Raw genomic sequence first — 20,727 nt, 5'->3', positions numbered from 1 at the left:
AGAAAATTCTAGGAAGTTCTGGTCTGATGTAAAATCAGTAAGTGGCTCGAAACAGCATATCCAGACACTCCGGGATGATGATGGCATTGAAACAGAGGATGACGCGCGTAAAGCTGAAATACTAAACACCTTTTTCCAAAGCTGTTTCACAGAGGAAGACCGCATTGCATTTCATTCTCTAAATCTTCACACAAACGAAAAAATGGCTGCCATCTAAATAAGTGTCCAAGGAATAGAAAAGCAACCGGAATCACTCAACAGAGTGGACCTGACGTGATACCAATTCGATTCTACACAGAATACGCGAAAGAACTTTCCCCCCTTCTAACAGCCGTGTACCGCAAGTCTCTAGAGGAACCGAAGGTTCCAAATGATTGGAAAAGAGCACAGGTAGTCCCAGTCTTCAAGGGGTCGTCGAGCAGATGCACAAAACTATAGACCTATATCTATGACTTCGATCTGTTTTAGAATTTTAGAACATGTTTTTTGCTCGCATATCATGTCGTTTTTGGAAACCCAGAATCTACTCTGTAGGAATCAACAGATTCCGGAAACAGCGATCGTGTGAGACCCAACTCGCTTTATTTGTTCGTGAGACCCAGAAAATATTATATACAGGCTCCCAGGTAGATGCCATTTTCTTGACTTCCAGAAGGTGTTCGATACAGTTCCGCACTGTCGCCCAATAAAGTAAGAGCCTACGGAATATCAGACCAGCTGTGTGGCTGGATTGAAGAATTTTTAGCAAACAGAACACAGCATGTTTCTCTCAATGGACAGACGTCTACAGACAAAGTAACCTCTGGCGTGCCGCAGGTGAGTGTTATGGGACCATTGCTTTTCACAATATATATAAATGACCTAGTAGATAGTGTCGGAAGCTCCATGCGGCTTTTCGCGGATGATGCTGTAGTACAGGGCGTTTCAAAAAGAAAGAGCAGATTTCAAACATTTATTTCTCAAAAACTACAAATGATAGAAACACAATTCCAACGGTCCTTCACTCAATATGAGTACCAAATGTTACACAACAAATATCAAAACTGTACCTCAATATGAGCACCATTTGTTACACGACAAATATCAAACCGGTATCTCATTTCTTGCCACACACGACGCAACTGGTCTTTAGTTACCGAATTCACGGCCGCAACAATTCGATGTCGTACCTCTTGAAGAGTAGCGGGCATAGGTGGGACATAAACACAGTCCTTTATGTACCCCCACACATAAAAATCGCAGGGAGTAAGGTCTGGTGACCTGGGAGGCCACAGACGATGACATTGATCTTGTGCTCCTGCTCTTCCAATCCACCGTCCTGGAATGGTGTTATTTAGGTACCGTTGTACAGGTTCAGAGAAGTGTGGTGGGGCGCCATCTTGCATGAAGATGAAGTGATTTGAATCTTCCTGAAGTTGAGGAAATAGCCAGTTTTCTAACATGTCCAGGTAAATGGTTCCTGTGATAGTTTTCTCCATGAAAAAGAAAGGTCCATAAACTTTGTTTACCGAAATTGCACAAAAGACGTTAACCTTTGGTGAGTCTCTCTCATGTTGAATAACGTCCCTCGGAGTTTCACTCGCCCAAATCGTTCGGCAAAATTGTCCTCTTCCATGTCCTGTAGAATTGCAGTTGAAAATTCGAACCTTTTGTTGTGGTCGTCAGGACGCAATGCTTGCAATAACTGCAGTTTGTACGGCTTCATGTGCAGACGCTTACTCAGAACGCGCCATACCGTTGTTTTAGACATGTTTAGTTCGTGACTTGCCCGTGTCGTGGATTTTCTAGGGCTCCTTTCGTAAGCTGCACGGACACGCTCGACATTTTCATCCGATGTGCGTGGACGACCCGTGCTTTTTCGCTTGCAGATGCAACCATCTTCTACGAATCTGTGATGCCACTCATAAATTTGCTTATGACGAGGCGGCTGTTTGTTGAATTGACGGCGGAATGCACGTTGCACACCAACAATGGACTCTAACTTTGCAAATTGCAGCACACAAAATGATCGTTCCTGTGGTGTCGTCGCCATTTTCCTACAAACAAACGCCAGCGCCACTGCGGATTTGCATGGAACTTCTGCGCGGACCATTGAAAAACTTTGAACCTTTCTCTGACAAGAAACGTTTGAATTGTGTTTCTATCATTTGTAGTTTTTGAGAAATAAATGTTTGAAATCTGCTCTTTCTTTTTGAAACGCCCTGTATACAGCAAAGTTGCGGCATTAGAAAATTTTAGCGAAATGCAGGAAGATGTGCAGCGGATAGGCACTTGGTGCAGGGAGTGGCAACTGACCCTTAACATAGACAAATGTAATGTATTGCGAATACATAGAAAGAAGGATCCTTTATTGTATGATTATATGATAGCGGAACAAACACTGGTAGCAGTTATTTCTGTAAAATATCTGGGAGTATGCGTGCGGAACGATTTGAAGTGGAATGATCATATAAAATTGATTATTGGTAAAGCGGGTGCCAGGTTGAGATTCATTGGGAGAGTCCTTAGAAAATGTAGTCCATCAACAAAGGAGGTGGCTTACAAAACACTCGTTCGACCTACACTTGAGTATTTCTCATCAGTGTGGGATCCGTACCAGATCGGGTTGACGGAGGAGATAAAGGAGATCCAAAGAAGAGCAGCGCGTTTCGTCACAGGGTTATTTGGTAAGCGTGATAGCGTTACGGAGATGTTTAGCAAACTCGAGTGGCAAACTCTGCGAGAGAGGCGTTCTGCATCGCGGTGTAGCTTGCTCGCCAGGTTTCGAGAGGGTGCGTTTCTGGATGAGGTATCGAATATATTGCTTCCCCCTACTTATACCTCCCGAGGAGATCACGAATGTAAAATTAGAGAGACTCGAGCGCGCACGGAGGCTTTCAGATAGTCGTTCATCCCGCGAACCATATGCGTCTGGAACATAAAAGGGAGGTAATGACAGTGGCACGTAAAGTGCCCTCCACCACACACTGTTGGGTGGCTTGCAGAATATAAATGTAGATGTAGATGTAGACCACAGCGCCACAAAAGAACACTCCGCGGAGAACCGAATGCAGGAATCTGCAGAGAACGGAAACATGGCTGAACTGGTGAAGATCCTGGCACAGGGAATACACGTCGACAGCCAGTGTGATAATGGCTACAACGCATTGTGCAGGGGGGGGGGGGGGGGATGGCGGGGTGAAGGCTGGTGACACTGTGCATCGTGGCCGTCAACTACCTGCTAGAGTCGGGTGCCGATGCCAGTGTAAGGAACGACTGACAACGGATAGCCCTCCCCGTGGCAGCAGGATACAGCTGAGAAGGTGCTGCAACAGTGCTACCATCCGCAAGATGGCACAGTTACTGGTAGCTGCCAACAAATATGACCTCCCTCTACTGAAGGATGCTCTTGAGGACCAGTCGGTCCAGAATTTGACCGTAGAAAATGTGGCAGAGCGTGCGGTGCTGGCCTCAAGGTGATCTCCCAGGATCCTCCGGAGGACTTGAAAGTGGAGGGCTGGAGAGAGGGAGTGGCCAGCTGCCACCCACAGCTAATGGCAGAAATCTCGCAGTTGGTCGAAGCAAAAATGAGGTTAATAAGATTTTACTTTCCTCTGTCTTTATAAGTAGCACCTACAAAGTACTGAGCTTTCTCCCAAAACACTTTCCAAAGGCATGATTTGAGACAACTAGTAAGCCTCCTTCCATCCATATTTTGCTAGTGTAAACCTAACACAATTCACAATCACGACTGTCGATATGCATATTCTGTAAGGAAACACTCCACGAGCATTTTTGTGCTTTGAAGATATAATGAAACATTGATATCCTTTTGTTGTATTTTTGAATGCAATGTTGCGGACTACGGTCAGCTTTTGTCATAATTTAATGCCCATTTGGGATATAAACTTAGACTAGACTGGTAACACAGCACAATTGTGCTGAGTTTTTTATTTCTTTCTTGTAGAGAGAGTGATATTCTTAATCTGATTGCTGTGGGCACTAAGTATATATTGCATGTGCACTGTTTCCCATTTTAATGTTTTAACTGAATGTAGTGATTTAAAATGATGTAAAATTGGTCATAGAAAACCTTGTGTACAAATTCAGTATGCTGTGCTGGCAGTTAAGAGGGCTGGCTACTTCAATATGAAAAATTCTTACATGCCTCAGAATAACTCAATCCCATCCACCATGCTATATACAAACAGACTCACTGAATTACTCCATACTTCTCTATAAATTAAAGAGATATAGGATCAGCAGGAGACCTCTTATTTGACAAACAGGAAGCAAAGAGTTTTCACAACATCTAACTCTGCAAATTACTCATCAAAATGAGAAACTACCACTAGGTGTCCCCCAGAGCTCTGTTTTGGGACCAATTCTCTCCCTGTTTTATGTAAAGTCATTTACCCTTGGACATCAATGCAAAGTCAGTCCTATTTGCAGATGATACTTTAGTGCTGATTAAAAAAAAGCTCTGCAATTGAATGGTCTGAAACTAAATATTACAAAAACACAACTCACAGTTCTAAACAAAAAGTAAGCTAAGTGAGATCTATGTCCTACATAAAAACGAGAAGACAGAACCAGCAAGCACAGTGAAATTCTTCAGACAAAAACTTGAGCTGGCAGCCACACTCAGAATATTTAGTTAACAAACCAAATAGCCTTTCTTTTGCAATTGGAAAGTTACACGATGTAAGAGACACGGACAGACGAAAAATTTTTTACTATAGTTGCTTCGAATGTCATCAGAATGGCATAATTTTTTGGGGTAATTCAATTTACATGGTAAGGATATTAAAACTTCAAAGAAAAATCATTAGGAAAGAGTGTGCCGCACATCCGAGAACCTCTTGTCGCCTATTGTTTAAAAAGCAAAATATATTATCTGTACCATCACTATACATTCTTGAAATTCTGATTTTTCCTGTACATTAAACATGAACTTTTCAAAGACTTGCACTTCAAACATTTACACAACTAGGCAATAACAACATTTTATGCTCCCACCCACACCTATTAAAGCTATATTCTACAACTACTCAACACAAGAGCATGAAAATATACAATAAATTAAAGATCTGTGATATACTGAGCATGGAAATTGGTCATCTACAGAAAAATTTACATGAACTCTTAGTGGAAAGATGTTATTCAGTGGAGGAGTTTATGAATGATGAGGTGATAACTTCAACAGTGCAACTAATCACATGATCTGAATATTGTATGTTATGAGATGAAATAAATCGAATCAGTTACTTGCTATGTGTTGCTCAGGGAAGAGTGCATATTCTGGATGAACGCCCAAAATAGGTCGTCCTGGACATCTTTTGCTTGCTTTTTGCTGTGCTTCTTATTTAAATCCCTCAAAAGCTGCTCTCACACAATGTGTTGCCAAACCATTGTGAAGAAACAGTTTGAAAGTTCCACAACCATTCAAATATCACAGGAGAATGCTAGTCATCGGGCAGCAGTATTAGCACAGTTAGAGAAGGTGGCAGTCGTTGCTTTCTTCTGAGCTTTCACAAATGTTGTGTGTGACAAATATTTGTTTAAAAAGGGAAAAATATTATACCAATAATCATTGTGGTATACTTTGAGAGATGTATAGTTGACCTAAGAGATCATGATGGAATGAATATTTATGTATAAATTATGTAGTCAGGCAAAGAGTTTGACAGAGAACAAAGACCTGAGTTGAAACAAGGCCCCGGGAGTAGACAACATTCCATTGAACTACTGACGGCCTTGGGAGAGCCAGTCCTGACAAAACTCTACCATCTGGTGAGCAAGATGAATGAGACCGACAAAATACCCTCAGACTTTAAGAAGAATATAGTAATTCCAATCTCAAAGAAAGAAGGTGTTGACAGATGTGTAAATTACCGAACTATCAGTTTAATAAGTCATGGCTGCAAAATACTAACGCGAATTCCTTACAGACGAATGGAGAAACTGGTAGAAGATGACCTCGAAGAAGATCAGTTTGGATTCCGTAGAAATGTTGGAACATGTGAGGCAATGCTGACCCTACGACTTAGAAGAAAAATTAAGGAAAGGCATACCTACGTTTCTAGCATTTGTAGACTTAGAGAAAGCTTTTGACAATGTAGACTGGAATACTCTCAAATTCTGAGGGTGGCAGGGGTAAAATACAGGGAGCGAAAGGCTACTTACAATTTGTACAGAAACCAGATGACAGTTGTAAGAGTCAAGAGGCATGAAAGGGAAGCAGTGGTTGGGAAGGGAGTGAGACAGGGTTGTAGCGTACCCCAGGTGTTATTCAATCAGTATATTGAGCAACCAGCAAAGGAAACAAAAGAAAAATTCAGTGTAGGTATTAAAATCCATGGAAAAGAAATAAAAACTTTGAGGTTCGCTGATGACATTGTAATTCTGTCAGAAACAGCAAAGGACTTGGAAGAGCAGTTGAACGCGATGGACAGTGTCTTGAAAGGAGGATATAAGATGAACATCAACAAAAGCAAAACATGGATAATGGAATGTAGTTGAATTAAGTCAGGTGATGCTGAGGGAATTAAATTAGGAAAAGAGACAGGTAAACTAATATATGAGTTTCGTTATTTGGGAACTAAAATAACTGATAGTGGTCGAAGTAGGGAGGATATAAAATGTAGACTGGAAATGGCAAGAAAAGCGTTTCTGAAGAGAAATATGTTGACATCGAGCATTGATGTAAGTGTCAGGAAGTAGTTTCTGAAAATATTTGTATGGAAGTGAAACGTGGACGAGAAATAGTTTGGACAAGAAGAGAATAGAAGCTTTCGAAATGTGGTGCTACAGAAGAATGCTGAATATTAGATGGGTGGATCACATAACTAATGAGGAGGTATTGAATAGGATTGGGGAGAAGAGGAGTTTGTGGGAGAACTTGACTAGAAGAAGGGACCAGTAGGTAGAACATGTTCTGAGGCATCAAGGGATGACGAATTTTGCATCGGAGGGCAGCGTGGAAGGTAAAAATTGTAGGAGGAGACTAAGAGATGAATACACAAAGCAGATTCAGAAGGATGTAGGCTGCAGTAGGTACTGGGAGATGATGAAGCTTGCACAGGATAGAGTAGCATGGAGAGCTGCATCAAACCAGTCTTGGGTCTGAAGACCACCACCACAACAACAACATGTAGTCAGGTACAACTTGCGTGTGATATGCTGAAGTGCATTGAGAGAGAAATGGTAAATTTGTCACAACTCCTCATATCTTTTTAGTACCTGCCACGTGTGTATTTCTATGTTTCTATAGTTCTATTTATATTATATTATAATTATTATTATTATTTCTATTTTTATTATTATTTAGGTTTAAACATTTAAACATTTGTAATAACAATAAATGTGCAGTGGATGGGTAGCATGAAGGACTAGACCGACCAGCAGTTCGAGGACACGCTGCCGTAACTGGTAGCATAAAGTGCATGTCAGATTGCTGGCTTTGTTTTATGGTACCCGACAGACTGGTGAAATTTAGAGTGCCAATTTCTCAAAAAAAGGTTGAGCAGCACTTTTGTACCACAGGAGTTTCTCACATTTATATGTACTAAGTTGGTGCAAAAGTTCAACGAAATTGGTGATCTGTTGGGTTTACGCTTCCTGTGCCAGCTCGAATGCGGTATACCACCCAATGAAGTTTCTTAGAGTTCTAAAAACGTCAAGTAATTCTGTGTGACCTCACAATCTCCTTCCCGTGGCTGGAGCAAACTTTCAAATCTTAGTCCAGATTTCTCACCGATTGTGTGGCTTTCTAGCATTCAGTTGGCTTGGTTAATGATTTTGCCATCATCTACTGTGACAAATTTCTGTGAGAAATCATCTCTATGCTTGCCAGTGTCACAAAGGGGGGACACATGAAGCTGCCAAGTATGGAAACTTGGCTGAACTGTTAGAGATCCTGCAACATGGAATGGACATCAACAGCCAGTGTGGAAATGGCTACACTGCAATTCACAGAATGGCGAAGTGTGGCGACACCTCAGCTGTAAACTGGCTGCTGGAGTCAGGTGCCAATGTCACTGTGTGGAGTGACTGGCAGCAGACCACCCTCCAGGTAGCAGCAGCATACGGCAGACAGGGTGTCGTGATGGTCCTGCTGTTTCACGGTGCGGACAAAGACGCGTGGGACGGCTGTGGGCAGACTGCTTTGCAGATTGCCGCCAGATGTGGTGAAGCAGCTGTCTTAAACCTGCTGTTGTGGTTGGGGACAGACCAGTCTGCTGCCGGCTACGGTAAGATGCCTCTGGAGCTAGTCCTGGCATGCAACAGGAGGGCAGTCCTAGATATACTGAGCAGGATTTGTCCCGAGTATCACGGGGCTGTACTACCATTTGCAGACAAAGCAAGTAAAAACATAGTATACTGTGAAATACATATAATTGAATTATTGAAATATTTACCTCCTCCCCCTTCTTACTTCTCCCTGTACTGGTCACACTTCCACATGTGAAACTTCCTGAACTGCTACCTTCAACATCCTTGAGCTTTCTAAACAGAATTTTTTTACACTTAGTTTGCTGGCAGTAGGTCACATGTTTGACAGGCACAGGATTGCAGAGCTCTTATTGACACTGCTCCAGAGTAGCATTTGTAGTATTTGAACCTCACGATGTAGTAGTTGAACCTCACCATGTTCCAAATATACATGATCATTTTCGATGACTTTCCAATGTGGTATACTTTGAAGTCATTTTCCAAAGTCTTATCTCAGATTCTCTTCTGCAGTAGTTTTCAGCATTTCTTAAACACCGTCTGAAATTTATGTGTGCATTTTCATTCGTGTCAGCACTGGCATCCCTGTTCTTAGCTGTCGTATTGCTGCCAGCATATGGCAGGGCAAGGGGGGGGGGGGGGGGGTTACTTATAAGACTGCAACTCGTGAGTACGTCATTGCGTTACTGCAAGTGAAGAAGTGCAGATAACTTACCTATGTTAACTGGCTCTGTGTAAGGAGATATCTCATTTAGTAAGTCTGTGAGAAGGCATTCACAAGTATCAGTGTTGCAGATAAGGCAGCCACAGATGTTCTTGGTGAAAGCAAAAGCTTCGTTTCCAACACTAAGAATTTTAGCAATGGTAAATGAAGTTCCACATTGTGCAATATGGAACAAAATAATTGGAAAGATTATTGGTTTTAGATTGCTTAAAAAGAGAAAAAACTCACCTCACATACTGTGTTTGATGTGAAGGGTGACTACTTTAAATAGATTTCAGTTTAGAATCTCATTTAGTCAGGTTTCAAATTGATCAAAAAATGTACTTGCATGGCTGTCAGGACCACTTGCTGAGAATTAATGTCAACCCATTTGACAACACAGCTGAAACCATGTCATCTGATAAGATTATCAGTGAATACTGTGATTACTTAATTCAGTGGTTACAGTAGTGAAGAGATTAAAGGTATCCATACTTTTTGATGAGATAAGGAGTGCCTGCAGACGCAAAATACAGGAAATGGATGTCCTGAAATTATGTAAGTTACCGATAATGTCCCTGGCTGCCTAGTTCATTAATTTACATTTGTAACAGTAAATGTAAATAGACAGGTTACAAGGAACTCTGCAAAAAGTACCACTACTGCAAAATGACTAAGCATTATGTAGTTCGTTTGTGATAGTGTTGCTGCAAAGTAGTGAACAGATTTCGCAATAATAAATATAGTGGTTTCATATGGGGCTACTGTGATTCACCAGATGTGTCCAAACCTAACCTGTATCTATTCTCCCCCAGAACACAATAAATAGGAAATCATCTTATGTGAAAGGAATATTAGACCTTTTGGATGAAGTTATGTCTGAACACAAAAGTGATCAAAGCGACCTTGATACTAATCCTGATCCTATTATGGACTTCACTGCAGAAGAAAGTGACACTGGAAGACACCACATAAAATCATGCAAGGCCTAATCATTTGAGGGTGAAAGTGTTGATGCAGTGATGATGGTTTGCCTTTATCTTCTCTTGCCACTAATACATGGAGTAAAATTTGTTGTGGAAGTACAAAGCGTCATGACTAAAATGAGTGTGTTGGTATAAAAGGCAAATTGAAAGATGAAGGTAACAACATGGCACCAGACGATTTCAATTTTTTCTGTGACAATTTGATTGGTTACATAGCATTTCACACTAACTTTAATGCCTCTCAAAAAAACAAACATTTTGTCTTTGGTTACTGGTTTAAATGGTTCGTTTTTTCTAGCAAAATGAATTCTTGTGGGTATAAAATAACCTCGTAGTTACCATGGAAGTTGCTCTTGCTGTAAACTGTTGAGGGACAAATGTGCAAGTTCACTCATGTCCATGAATAGGTTTGAAGGGTTACCACCACACACACACACACACACACACACACACACACACACACACACACACACACACATTTGAATAATAACAACGTGACACCAAAAACAGAGTCTCCAAATTACAATAAGCTTTGCAATATCAGACCTATGATAGACATATTGATTAAAGCTTTCGAAGAGAGTTATGCCGCACCTAAAGTCAGCCAGTTGATGAATGCTTGGTGACATTAAAAGATAGGATTAGTAATAAATAATAAATGCCCAAGACACTCATCAGATGAGGATACATGGTATGGCTTTGGGCTAATAAATTAGTGTTTGTTTGTGATTTTGAAGTTTACACTAGGGTTGGGTTGTTCCGAGGGAGGAGACCAGACAGCGAGGTCATCTGTCTCATCGGATTAGGGAAGGAAGTCGGCTGTGACCATCCAAAAGGAACCATCTGGGCATTTGCCTGGAGCCATTTAGGGAAATCACAGAAAACCTAAATCAGGATGGCCGGGCACAGGATTGAACCATCACCCTCCTGAATGCGAGTCCAGTGTACACTAGGAACATAGGTACAGCTGAGGTTCATTTAGGAGAAATAGTTTTATTTTATTTGTGGGAATGTCTGGAATGGAAACAATGTTTTTGATAACTGCTTCACAAGGGTGTCCTTTGTGGAAAAACTGAAACAACATGGGACATGCAGTTGTGACCTCGAAGGTCTGGAACAAATGAAGCATGACAAAGAACTCAGTAGAGTGGACTCTGAATGGTCAGTGAGGGATGATTGAATACCCTCTAGAAAAATGGAAGGACAATTTCTTCTGACTATTATCAATCCTCCAGATGATGTTTCAGTTGTGAACAGAAAGGAGGCTGATAGTAGCAAAAAAGCAAATTGCCGCAAGGTCATATCATGTGAACAAAGGATGTTATACAACTGAAAGAAAAGCAGGAAGGTCCTTGGTAATATTCTCTTGGTATTTTGTTGATGTATCAGTTGTGATGTACACTGGTAGGAGTTTGCAAGTCTAAAAATTTAGAAGGAATGTTGTAGCTGGTTTAGCACATACTAGATATGTGAAAGGCTTACCATGTTCATCACATAATACACCACACCGTGAGATATTCAAACCACAGGTGCCCACAGAAAAGAGAAAGTCAGAAGCAAAACATGCTACAGCACGGGATTCTAAAATGTAATGCCAACTGTGGTATGAAAAACACCTTCATTGATCCCGATGGAGTTTTAAAAGGTGATGTTTGCTTATGCTTGTCACCCGAGAAGGTTTCATTCATTCATATCCAGGGTATGTTGCAAGTTTTTCACATATTGTGAGTGTCGCTAAGACTTGCCACAGTGGCTTCAAATGAAGACACCCTTCAACATTCATTCAAATGTATAAAAAGCAATAAATTGTCATTTTCATTTCTTCAGTGTGTATTTAAGCAATTTCCACCATAAATTCAGTGGCTTAATGGTCTGTGCTTGAAAGGGTTACCAGAGATGGCAATACGGAGGCACACAGAGTAATACTGGCAGCCAGAAGCCCTGTCTTCACAGCTAGGCTGCAGCACCACATCGCAGAAGCTGCCAGTGGTGGTTTGCACGTACCAGTTGTCAAGGCTGTGACTGTGCAGCACTTCATTTGTTGGGGGTACACGGACGAGGTCCCAGAAAGGAAGGGAAATGCGGCAAAGCCACAGGCACCTGCAGAGACGTGTAAGCCCCCTCTCCTTAAGGAGGCTTGTGAAGACCAGAGTCCAGGGTTTTACATTGGAGGATGGCAGAGTGTGTGGTGCTGACATCGCAGCACGTATGCTCGCAAGCCTGTCCCATTCCAAGCCGTTTAAGGGCTACTCCTTCAGAAATTGGAGTTGGAAAGAGGTAGACCACAGTCACACAATGTTTTACAGAACGTACTTCATTATTCCTCACTTTCAGCAACCGTGCGGTCCACCGACACCACATGGGCTTCCTGGTCACAAATGAGGGGAGCAAGCCCCCTAAGCTGCCAAATCATTGAGTTCATTTCCCTGATTACCTATGGCCTGGAACTTGGCAGAAAATGATTCCATTGTCTTGGCTTTACAGGAGAAGAGGAGCGTCCTGCACTTGTCACGTAAGTGGCAGCCAATATTTCGAGGAGTAGCCATTCGGTGACGTCGGAGTCACCGTCGGGGACTCCGTGTGATGCTGTGGTGGAGCACGTACTGTCACAATGTCCCATCAGTGTGGATTCCACACCAGTGTCTTCAGTTCGCTGTCTGTGTAGACTGCAGCACCTTCGAGTTTTGACGGAGAGCTGTCCACGTCAGCTTCAAGACGGTCTGCATCTCAGCAGCGTACAGCGACACTGGCAAATTGGGTCACTTGCCTGTCTGAGGATCGACAATCTTTTGTTTTATGCGAGTTTGAGGGGTAACTCACCGAAATCTCAGTCACTGCTTTCTATCAGGAATTGTTGGTTTACAAGCAGCTCAATAACGCATTTTTATTGAACCCTACATTTAAAGTACTTTAATTTCCCTTCAAAGTACCATCCATGTGCAATGATGCACTCGGCCCAATGCTTTTGTTACTGCTGAAAACAGTTCCAGAACTCATGTGGCAGGATACTGTTCAAAGCTGCTACCCTGTTTTTTGATGTCATTCACACAAATGAATTACTATTCTTTCAGAGTTTGCTTCACCTGTGGAAACAAAAACATCAGAGAGAGCCTGATGGGGTGAGTACGATGCACGAGGCACAAGCACTGTGTTGTTTCCCGCCACAGACTGTTGGACCACCAGAGCTATGTGGGCTGGAGCATTGCCATGGTGGAGCAACCAGTTCACCTTTCACCAGTTCTGGCTGATTCCGTCACACTCTCTTGTAATCTACATAAGACTTCCAGATAATGGTGGGTCACTGTTTGTGCTGGAGGAACAAACTCCTTGTGGGCAATTTCACTGACATCAAAAACACAGAACAACATTGTTTTCACTTTGGACATGCTTACTCGTGTCATCGTGATATTAAGATTTTTCTGCTGGCTCCACACTTGCTTTGACTCCTCGATTCCGTATCGTACCTGTAGCACTGATTCTCATTCCCGATCACAATTATTTTAGGAAAATTTGGATAGTTTTGCACTTCTCTCATCAAGCTGTGGCAAACATTGAAACGGTTTTCTCTTCAGGCAGCAGTGAGGAAGTGAGTCACCAATTCTACAGACACCCATCTTATGTACAAATCTTCGATTAAAATTTGCTGGACTGTGCTCCACGACACCTTTCTTTCCTCAGAAATTTGGTCAATCGTCCAATGATGACCATCAATTGCTCATAGCAATGTTTTCATCATCTCTTGACATCCTATTACAACCATGGCACGCAGTACGTTTCCAGTAGATATGTTACCTCAGTTGAAATGAGAAAACTACTTCTAGAGAAGTGATTTCCCTGAAGTACCATCATTAAAAGGGCTTACCAAAGCATCCCAATAGTCTCTGCTGCGGTTTTCTCTAACAGACAACAAAATTTCACACTAATTCTTTTCTACTTGTTTACCACATCATTAAATGCTAGAAGGTAGAAATAGGAATGCAAGCAACAGAACACAAGAAACATACCAGTGAACTGACTGATACCACATAACTGAGCATTGTGGGAGGCTACAAAGTAGCACTACCTAGTGGTACAATATGTAATTACAAAGCATTGACACGGAACCACTTGATTCATGTTATTTTTGGGTTCCCTCTCAAAGTTTCATATGCCGCTATACTTTATCAGTGTGTAAACTCAGGTGAGCCAGTAATGCTGCTATACACTTTGTCATTAAATAGAATTTTAACACTAACAGAACTGTTAACAGTTTTGACTATCGACATTTATATTTAGAGTTAATAGATGGTGTTAGTGAATAAAAATCAAGTATTTAAATGAAAATTTGTTTTACTCAGATACCACCCATCACATTAAATCATGGACAAAACTCTCACTTGAGGATATATGCCAAACGCCATAGTTCAACATTTAATTCACATAGTAAAAATAAAGGATGGGTCTTTAGCACGTGACCTGCCAAAATTAGTTTTCTGCATAAGGAAAAGTAACCCTGAACAGAGGATTTTGTAGGATGTTTGCTTCCCACATGAGATGTACTGTGAAACACCACCTTCTGACATTACTTTCAGTTCTAAAAATGTCAAGTAATTCTGTGTAACCCCAAAATATCCTTCCCACACTGGAACAAACTGTCAACCTTTACACATTGCTTGCTAATGAACTGGGTTTATAAAATTCAACAGGTGTAGTTAAAGATTGTGATTTTCCACTGCAGCAATATATTTCTGTGGTAATTAATAAAGCTCTTTGCTCACCACAGTGCCACAAAGCAACGCATCATGGAGAATCGAATGCAGGAAGCTGCAGAGAACGGAAACTTTGCCGAACTGGCGAAGATCCTCACACAGGGAATACACGTCGACAGCCAGTGTGAAAATGGCTACACCGCACTGTGTAGGGGGGAGGGGGTGAAGGCTGGCGACATCGTGCATCATGGCCGTAAACTACCTGCCGGGGTCGGGTGCCGATGCCACGGTAAGAAATGACTGGCAGCAGATAGCCCTCCCTGTAGTGGCAGGATATTGCCGAGGGGGTGCTGAGATGGTGCTACTGTTCTATGGGGCGAAAGAGGATCCGCAAGATGGCACAGTTACTGGTAGCTGCCGACAAATATGACCTCTCTCTACTGAAGGATGCTCTTGAGGACCAGTTGGTCCAGAATTTGACCGTAGAAAATGTGGCAGAGTGTGCGGTGCTGGCCTCGAGGTGATCTCCCAGGATCCTCCGGAGGACTTGAAAGTGGAGGGCTGGAGAGAGGGAGTGGCCAGCTGCCACCCACAGCTAATGGCAGAAATCTCGCAGTTGGTCGAAGCAAAAATGAGGTTAATAAGATTTTACTTTCCTCTGTCTTTATAAAGTTGCACCTACAAAGTACTGAGCTTTCTCTCAAAACACTTTCCAAAGGAATGATTTGAGACAACTAGTAAGCCTCCTTCCATCCATATTTTGCTAGTGTAAACCTCACACAATTCACAATCACGACTGTCGATATGCATATTCTGTAAGGAAACACTCCACGAGCATTTTTGTGCTTTGAAGATATAATGAATCATTGATATCCTTTTGTTGTATTTTTGAATGCAATGTTGCAGACTACGGTCAGTTGTTACCATAATTTAATGCACATTTGGGATATAAATGTAGACTAGACTGGTAACTTAGAGATAAAAACTCAACACAATTGTGCTTTCTTGTAGAGAGAAAGTGATATTCTTAACCTGACTGCTGTGGGCATTAAGTATATATTGCATGTGCACTGTTTCCCATTTTTATGTTTTAACTGAATGTAGTGATTTAAAATGATGTAAACTTTGTCATAGAAAACCGTGCGTACATATTCAGTATGAAGTGCTGGAATTAAATTTTGGGTGGTGTAAGCTCAAATGAGCAGCTGTCTGAACAGTTACGAGGACTGGGTATTTCAATATGAAAAAATACTTATATGTACAATCAGCCTCAGAATAACTTTATCTCATCCACCATGCATGCTGCTATATACAAACCAGAGCCACTGAATTACTCCATACTGCTCTATAAATTAGAGAGATATGGGATCAGCAGGAGACCTCTTATTTGACAAACAGGAAGCAAAGAGTTATAACAACATCTAACTCTGCAAATTACTCATCGAAATGGGGATCTATATCACTAGGTGTCCCCAGTGATCGGTTTTGGGACCGATTCTCTCCCAGCTTTATATAAATGATTTACCCTTGGACGTCAATGCAAAGCCAGTCCTATTTGCAAATGATACTTCATTGCTGACTGAAAAAATAGCTCTGCGATTAAATGGTCTGAAACTAAATATTACAAAAACACAACTCCCACAGTTTTAAACAAAACAATGTAAAACAAGTGAGATCTATATCATACATAAAAATGAGAAGATAAAACCAGCAACCACAGTGAAATTCTTAGGACTAAAATTCGACAAAAACATATGCTGGCAGCCATAATCAATATTTAGTTAACAAACCAAATAGCCTTTCTTTTGCAATTGGAATGTTACATGATGTAAGAGGCATGGACAGACGAAAAATTGTGTACCATAGTTACTTCGAATCTGTCATCAGATGTGGCATAATTTTTTGGGGTAATTCAAGTTACATGGTAAGGATATTAAAACTTCAAAGAAGAATCATTTGGAAGGTGTGTGCCGCACATGTCACCTATTGTTTGAAACAAAATATATTATCTGTACCATCACTATACATTCTTGAAATTCTAATTTCCCTGTACATTAAACCTGAACTTTTCAAAGACTCACTTCAAACATATACCCAACTAGGCAATAGTAAAATTTTTTGCTCCCACCCACACCTATTAAAGCTAAATTCTATGAGTACTCAACACATGAGCATGAAAATACACAAGAAATTAAAGATCTGTGATATACTGAGCATGGAAATTGGTCATCTACAGAAAAAATTACATGAACTCTTAGTGCAAAAATGTTATTCAGTGGAGGAGTTTATGAATGATGAGGTGATAACTTGAACAGTGGAACTAACATCTCTCTATATAAAAAAACACCTTGTTCAAAAATGTACAGCTAGAAAATTGTTTGCTAACTATACTCATTTTTAAGACTGTAAACTAAATCCCTAAAATTATATGTTGACATCTCTCCAGTACAACAGATCACATGATCCGAATATTGTATGTTACGAGATGAAATAAATCAAATCAGTTACTTGACATGTGTTGCTCAGGGAAAAGTGCATGTTGTGGATGAACACCAAAAATAGGTCTTCCTGCTGATCTTTTGCTTACTTTTTGCTGTGCTTCTTACTTAAATTTCTTAAAAGCTGCTCTCACACAATGAGCTGCCAAACCATTTGCAAGAAACAGTTTGAAAGTTTCACGACCATGTCAAATATCACAGGAGGATGCTAGTCATCGGGCAGCAGTATTAGCACAGAGGAGGTGGCAGTCGTTGCTTTCTTCTGAGCTTTCACAAATGTCTTTTAATGTTATGATAGACATTTGTTTAAAAAGGGAAAAATATTATACCAATAATCATTGTGGTATACTTTGAGAGATGTATACTTGACCTAAGAGATCATGATGGAATGAATATTTATGTATAAATTATGTAGTCAGCTGAAGAGTTTGACAGAGCACTGGAAGACCTGAGTTTAAACAAGGCCCCGGGAGTAGTCAACATTCCATTGAACTACTGACGGCCTTGGGAGAGCCAGTCCTGACAAAACTACCATCTGGTGAGCAAGATGTATGATACAGGCGAAATACCCTCAGACTTCAAGAAGAATATAATAATTCCAATCCCAAAGAAAGCAGGCGATGACAGATGTGAAAATTACCGAACTACCAGTTTAATAAGCCACGGCTGCTAAATTCTAATGCGAATTACTTACAGATGAATGGAAAAACTGGTAGAAGCAAACCTCAGGGAAGATCAGTTTGGATTCTGTAGAAATGTTGGAACATTTGAGGCAATACTGACCCTGTGACTTAGAAGAAAGATTAAGGAAAGGCAAACCTACGTTTCTAGCATTTGTAGACTTTGAGAAAGCTTTTGACAATGTAGACTGGAATACTCTTTCAAATTCTGAGGGTGGCAGGAGTAAAATACAGCGAACGAAAGGCTACTTACAATTTGTACAGAAAGCAGATGACAGTTATAAGAGTCGAGGGGCATGAAAGGGAAGCAGTGGTTGGGAAGGGAGTGAGACGGGGTTGTAGCATACCCCAAATGTTAATCAGTATATTGAGCAAGCAGCAAAGGAAACAAAAGAAAAATTCAGTTTAGGTATTAAAATCCATGGAAAAGAAATAAATACTTTGAGGATCACCAATGACATTGTAATTCTGTCAGAGACAGCGAAGGACTTGGAAGAGCAGTTGAACGGAATGGACAGTGTCTTGAAAGGAGGATACAAGATGAACATCAATAAAAGCAAAACGAGGATAATGGAATGTAGTCGAATTAAGTCAGGTGATGCTGAGGGAATTAGATTAGGAAATGAGATACTTAAAGTAGTAAGTAAAGGGGTTTTGCTATTTGGGGAGCAAAGAAACTGATGATGGTTGAAGTACAGAGGATATAAAATGTAGACTGGCAATGGCAAGGAAAGTGTTTCTGAAGAAGAGAAATTTGCTAACATCGAGTATAGATTTAAGTGTCAGGAAGTCTTTTCTGAAAGTATGGAAGTGAAACATGGACGATAACTAGTTTGGACAAGAAGAGAATAGAAGCTTTCGAAATGTGGTGCTACAGAAGAATGCTGAATATTAGATGGGTAGATCACCTAACTAATGAGGAGGTATTGAATAGGATTGGGGAGAAGAGGAGTTTGTGGGACAACTTGACTAGAAGAAGGAACCGGTAGGTAGAACATGTTCTGAGGCATCAAGGGATCACAAATTTAGCATCGGAGGGCAGCGTGGAAGGTAATAATTGTAGAAGGAGACCAAGAGATGGATACACTAAGCAGATTCAGAAGGATGTAGGTTGCAGTAGGTACTAGGAGATGAAGAAGCTTGCACAGTATAGAGTAGCATGGAGAGCTGGATCAAACCAGTCTCAGGACTGAAGACCACAACAACAACATGTAGTCAGGTACAACTTGACTGTGATATGCTGAAGTGTATTGGGAGAGAAATGGTAAATTTGTCACAACTCTTCATTATATCTTTATAGTAACTCCCACATGTGTATTTATATTATTTTTATTATTATTTCTATTTTTATTATTTAAGATTAAACATCATTTGTCATAACAATAAATGTGCAGTGGATGGGTAGCATGAAGGATTAGACTGACAAGCAGTATGAGGTCACGCTGTCGTAACTGGTTACATTAATGTAACTGTAAGATGGCTGTCTTTGTTTTATGGTACCCGACAGACTGGTGAAATTTAGAGTGCCAATTTCTCAAAAAAGGTTGAGCAACACTTTTGTACCACAGGAGTTTCACACATTTATATGTACTAAGTCGGTGCAAATGTTCAACGAAATTGGTGATCTGTCGGGTTTTCGCTTCCTGTGCCAGCTCTAATGCGGTATACCACCCAATGAAGTTTCTTAGAGTTCTAAAAACGTCAAGTAATTCTGTGTGACTTCACAATCTCCTTCCCCATGCTGGAGCAAACTTTCAAATCTTAGTACAGATTTCTCACTGTGTGGGTTTGTAGCATTCAATTGGTTTGGTTAATGATTTTGCCATCATCTACTGTGACAAATTTCTGTGAGAAATCATCTCTATGTTTGCCAGCGTCACAAAGGGGGGACACATGAAGCTGCCAAGTATGGAAACTTGGCTGAACTGTTTGTGATCCTGCAACATGGAATGGACATCAACAGCCAGTGTGAAAACGGCTACACAGCAATTCACAGGATGGCGACACCTCAGCTGTAAACTGGCTGCTGAAGTCAGGTGCCAACGTCACTGTACGGAGTGACTCGCAGCAGACTACCCTCCACGTAGCAGCAGCATACGGCAGACAGGGTGTCGTGATGGTCCTGCTGTTTCACGGTGCAGACAAAGACGCGTGGGATGGCTGTGGGCAGACGGCTTTGCAGATTGCCGCCACATATGGTGAAGCAGCTGTTGTGAACCTGCTGTTGCAGTTGGGGATGGACAGGTCTGCTCCCAGCTATGGTAAGATGCCTCTCGAGCTAGCCCTGGCATACAATAGGAAGGCAGTCCTAGATATACTGAGCAGGATTTGTCCCGAGTAACATGGGGCTGTACTACCATTTGCAGATTTTGCAAGTAAAGCCCTGGTAAACTGCTAAATATATGTCATTGAATTATTCAAATATTTACCTGCTCTTCTTCCCCCTTCCCCTTCTTTCTTCTCCTCATACTGGTCTTACTTCAGCATGTGAAACTTCCTAAACTGCTACCTTCAACATCCTTGAGCTTTCCAAACAGTAGTTTTTTTACACTTCGTTTGCTGGCAGTAGGTCACATGTTTGACAGGCACAGGATTGCAGAGCTCTTATTGACACTGCTCCAGAGTAGCATTTGTAGTATTTGAACCTCACGATGTAGAAGTTGAACCTCACCATGTTCCAAATATACATGATCATTTTCGATGACTTTCCAATGTGGCATACTTTGAAGTCATTTTCCAAAGTCTTATCTCAGATTCTCTTCTGCAGTAGTTTTCAGCATTTCTTAAACACCGTCTGAAATTTATGTGTGCATTTTCATTCGTGTCAGCACTGGCATCCCTGTTCTTAGCTGTCGTATTGCTGCCAGCATATGGCAGGGCAAGGGGGGGTTACTTATGAGACTGCAACTCCTGAGTACATCATTGGGTTACCGCAAGTGAAGAAGCACAGGTAAGTTACCT

The 20,727-nt window shown here is 41.2% G+C and overlaps 1 protein-coding gene across 1 annotated transcript in view; it reads left to right on the top strand.

Moving 5' to 3' along the window:
* LOC124553537 (ankyrin-3-like) overlaps window positions 1–20,727 on the top strand; it is a 92,152-nt gene that overhangs the window by 9,096 nt on the left and 62,329 nt on the right. The window contains exons 4-8 of the mRNA XM_047127385.1: window positions 7,835–8,231; window positions 11,854–12,081; window positions 12,385–12,412; window positions 14,663–14,877; window positions 19,908–20,027. Coding sequence (XP_046983341.1) covers window positions 7,835–8,231; window positions 11,854–12,081; window positions 12,385–12,412; window positions 14,663–14,877; window positions 19,908–20,027 — 988 coding nt within the window. The remainder of the gene's footprint in view (window positions 1–7,834; window positions 8,232–11,853; window positions 12,082–12,384; window positions 12,413–14,662; window positions 14,878–19,907; window positions 20,028–20,727) is intronic.

The sequence above is a fragment of the Schistocerca americana genome, chromosome 11 (genome assembly GCF_021461395.2).
Source record: "Schistocerca americana isolate TAMUIC-IGC-003095 chromosome 11, iqSchAmer2.1, whole genome shotgun sequence".
NCBI lineage: Eukaryota > Metazoa > Arthropoda > Insecta > Orthoptera > Acrididae > Schistocerca > Schistocerca americana.
Note: the sequence above shows the minus strand (reverse complement) of the source record. Positions and strands in the feature narration are given on the sequence as shown.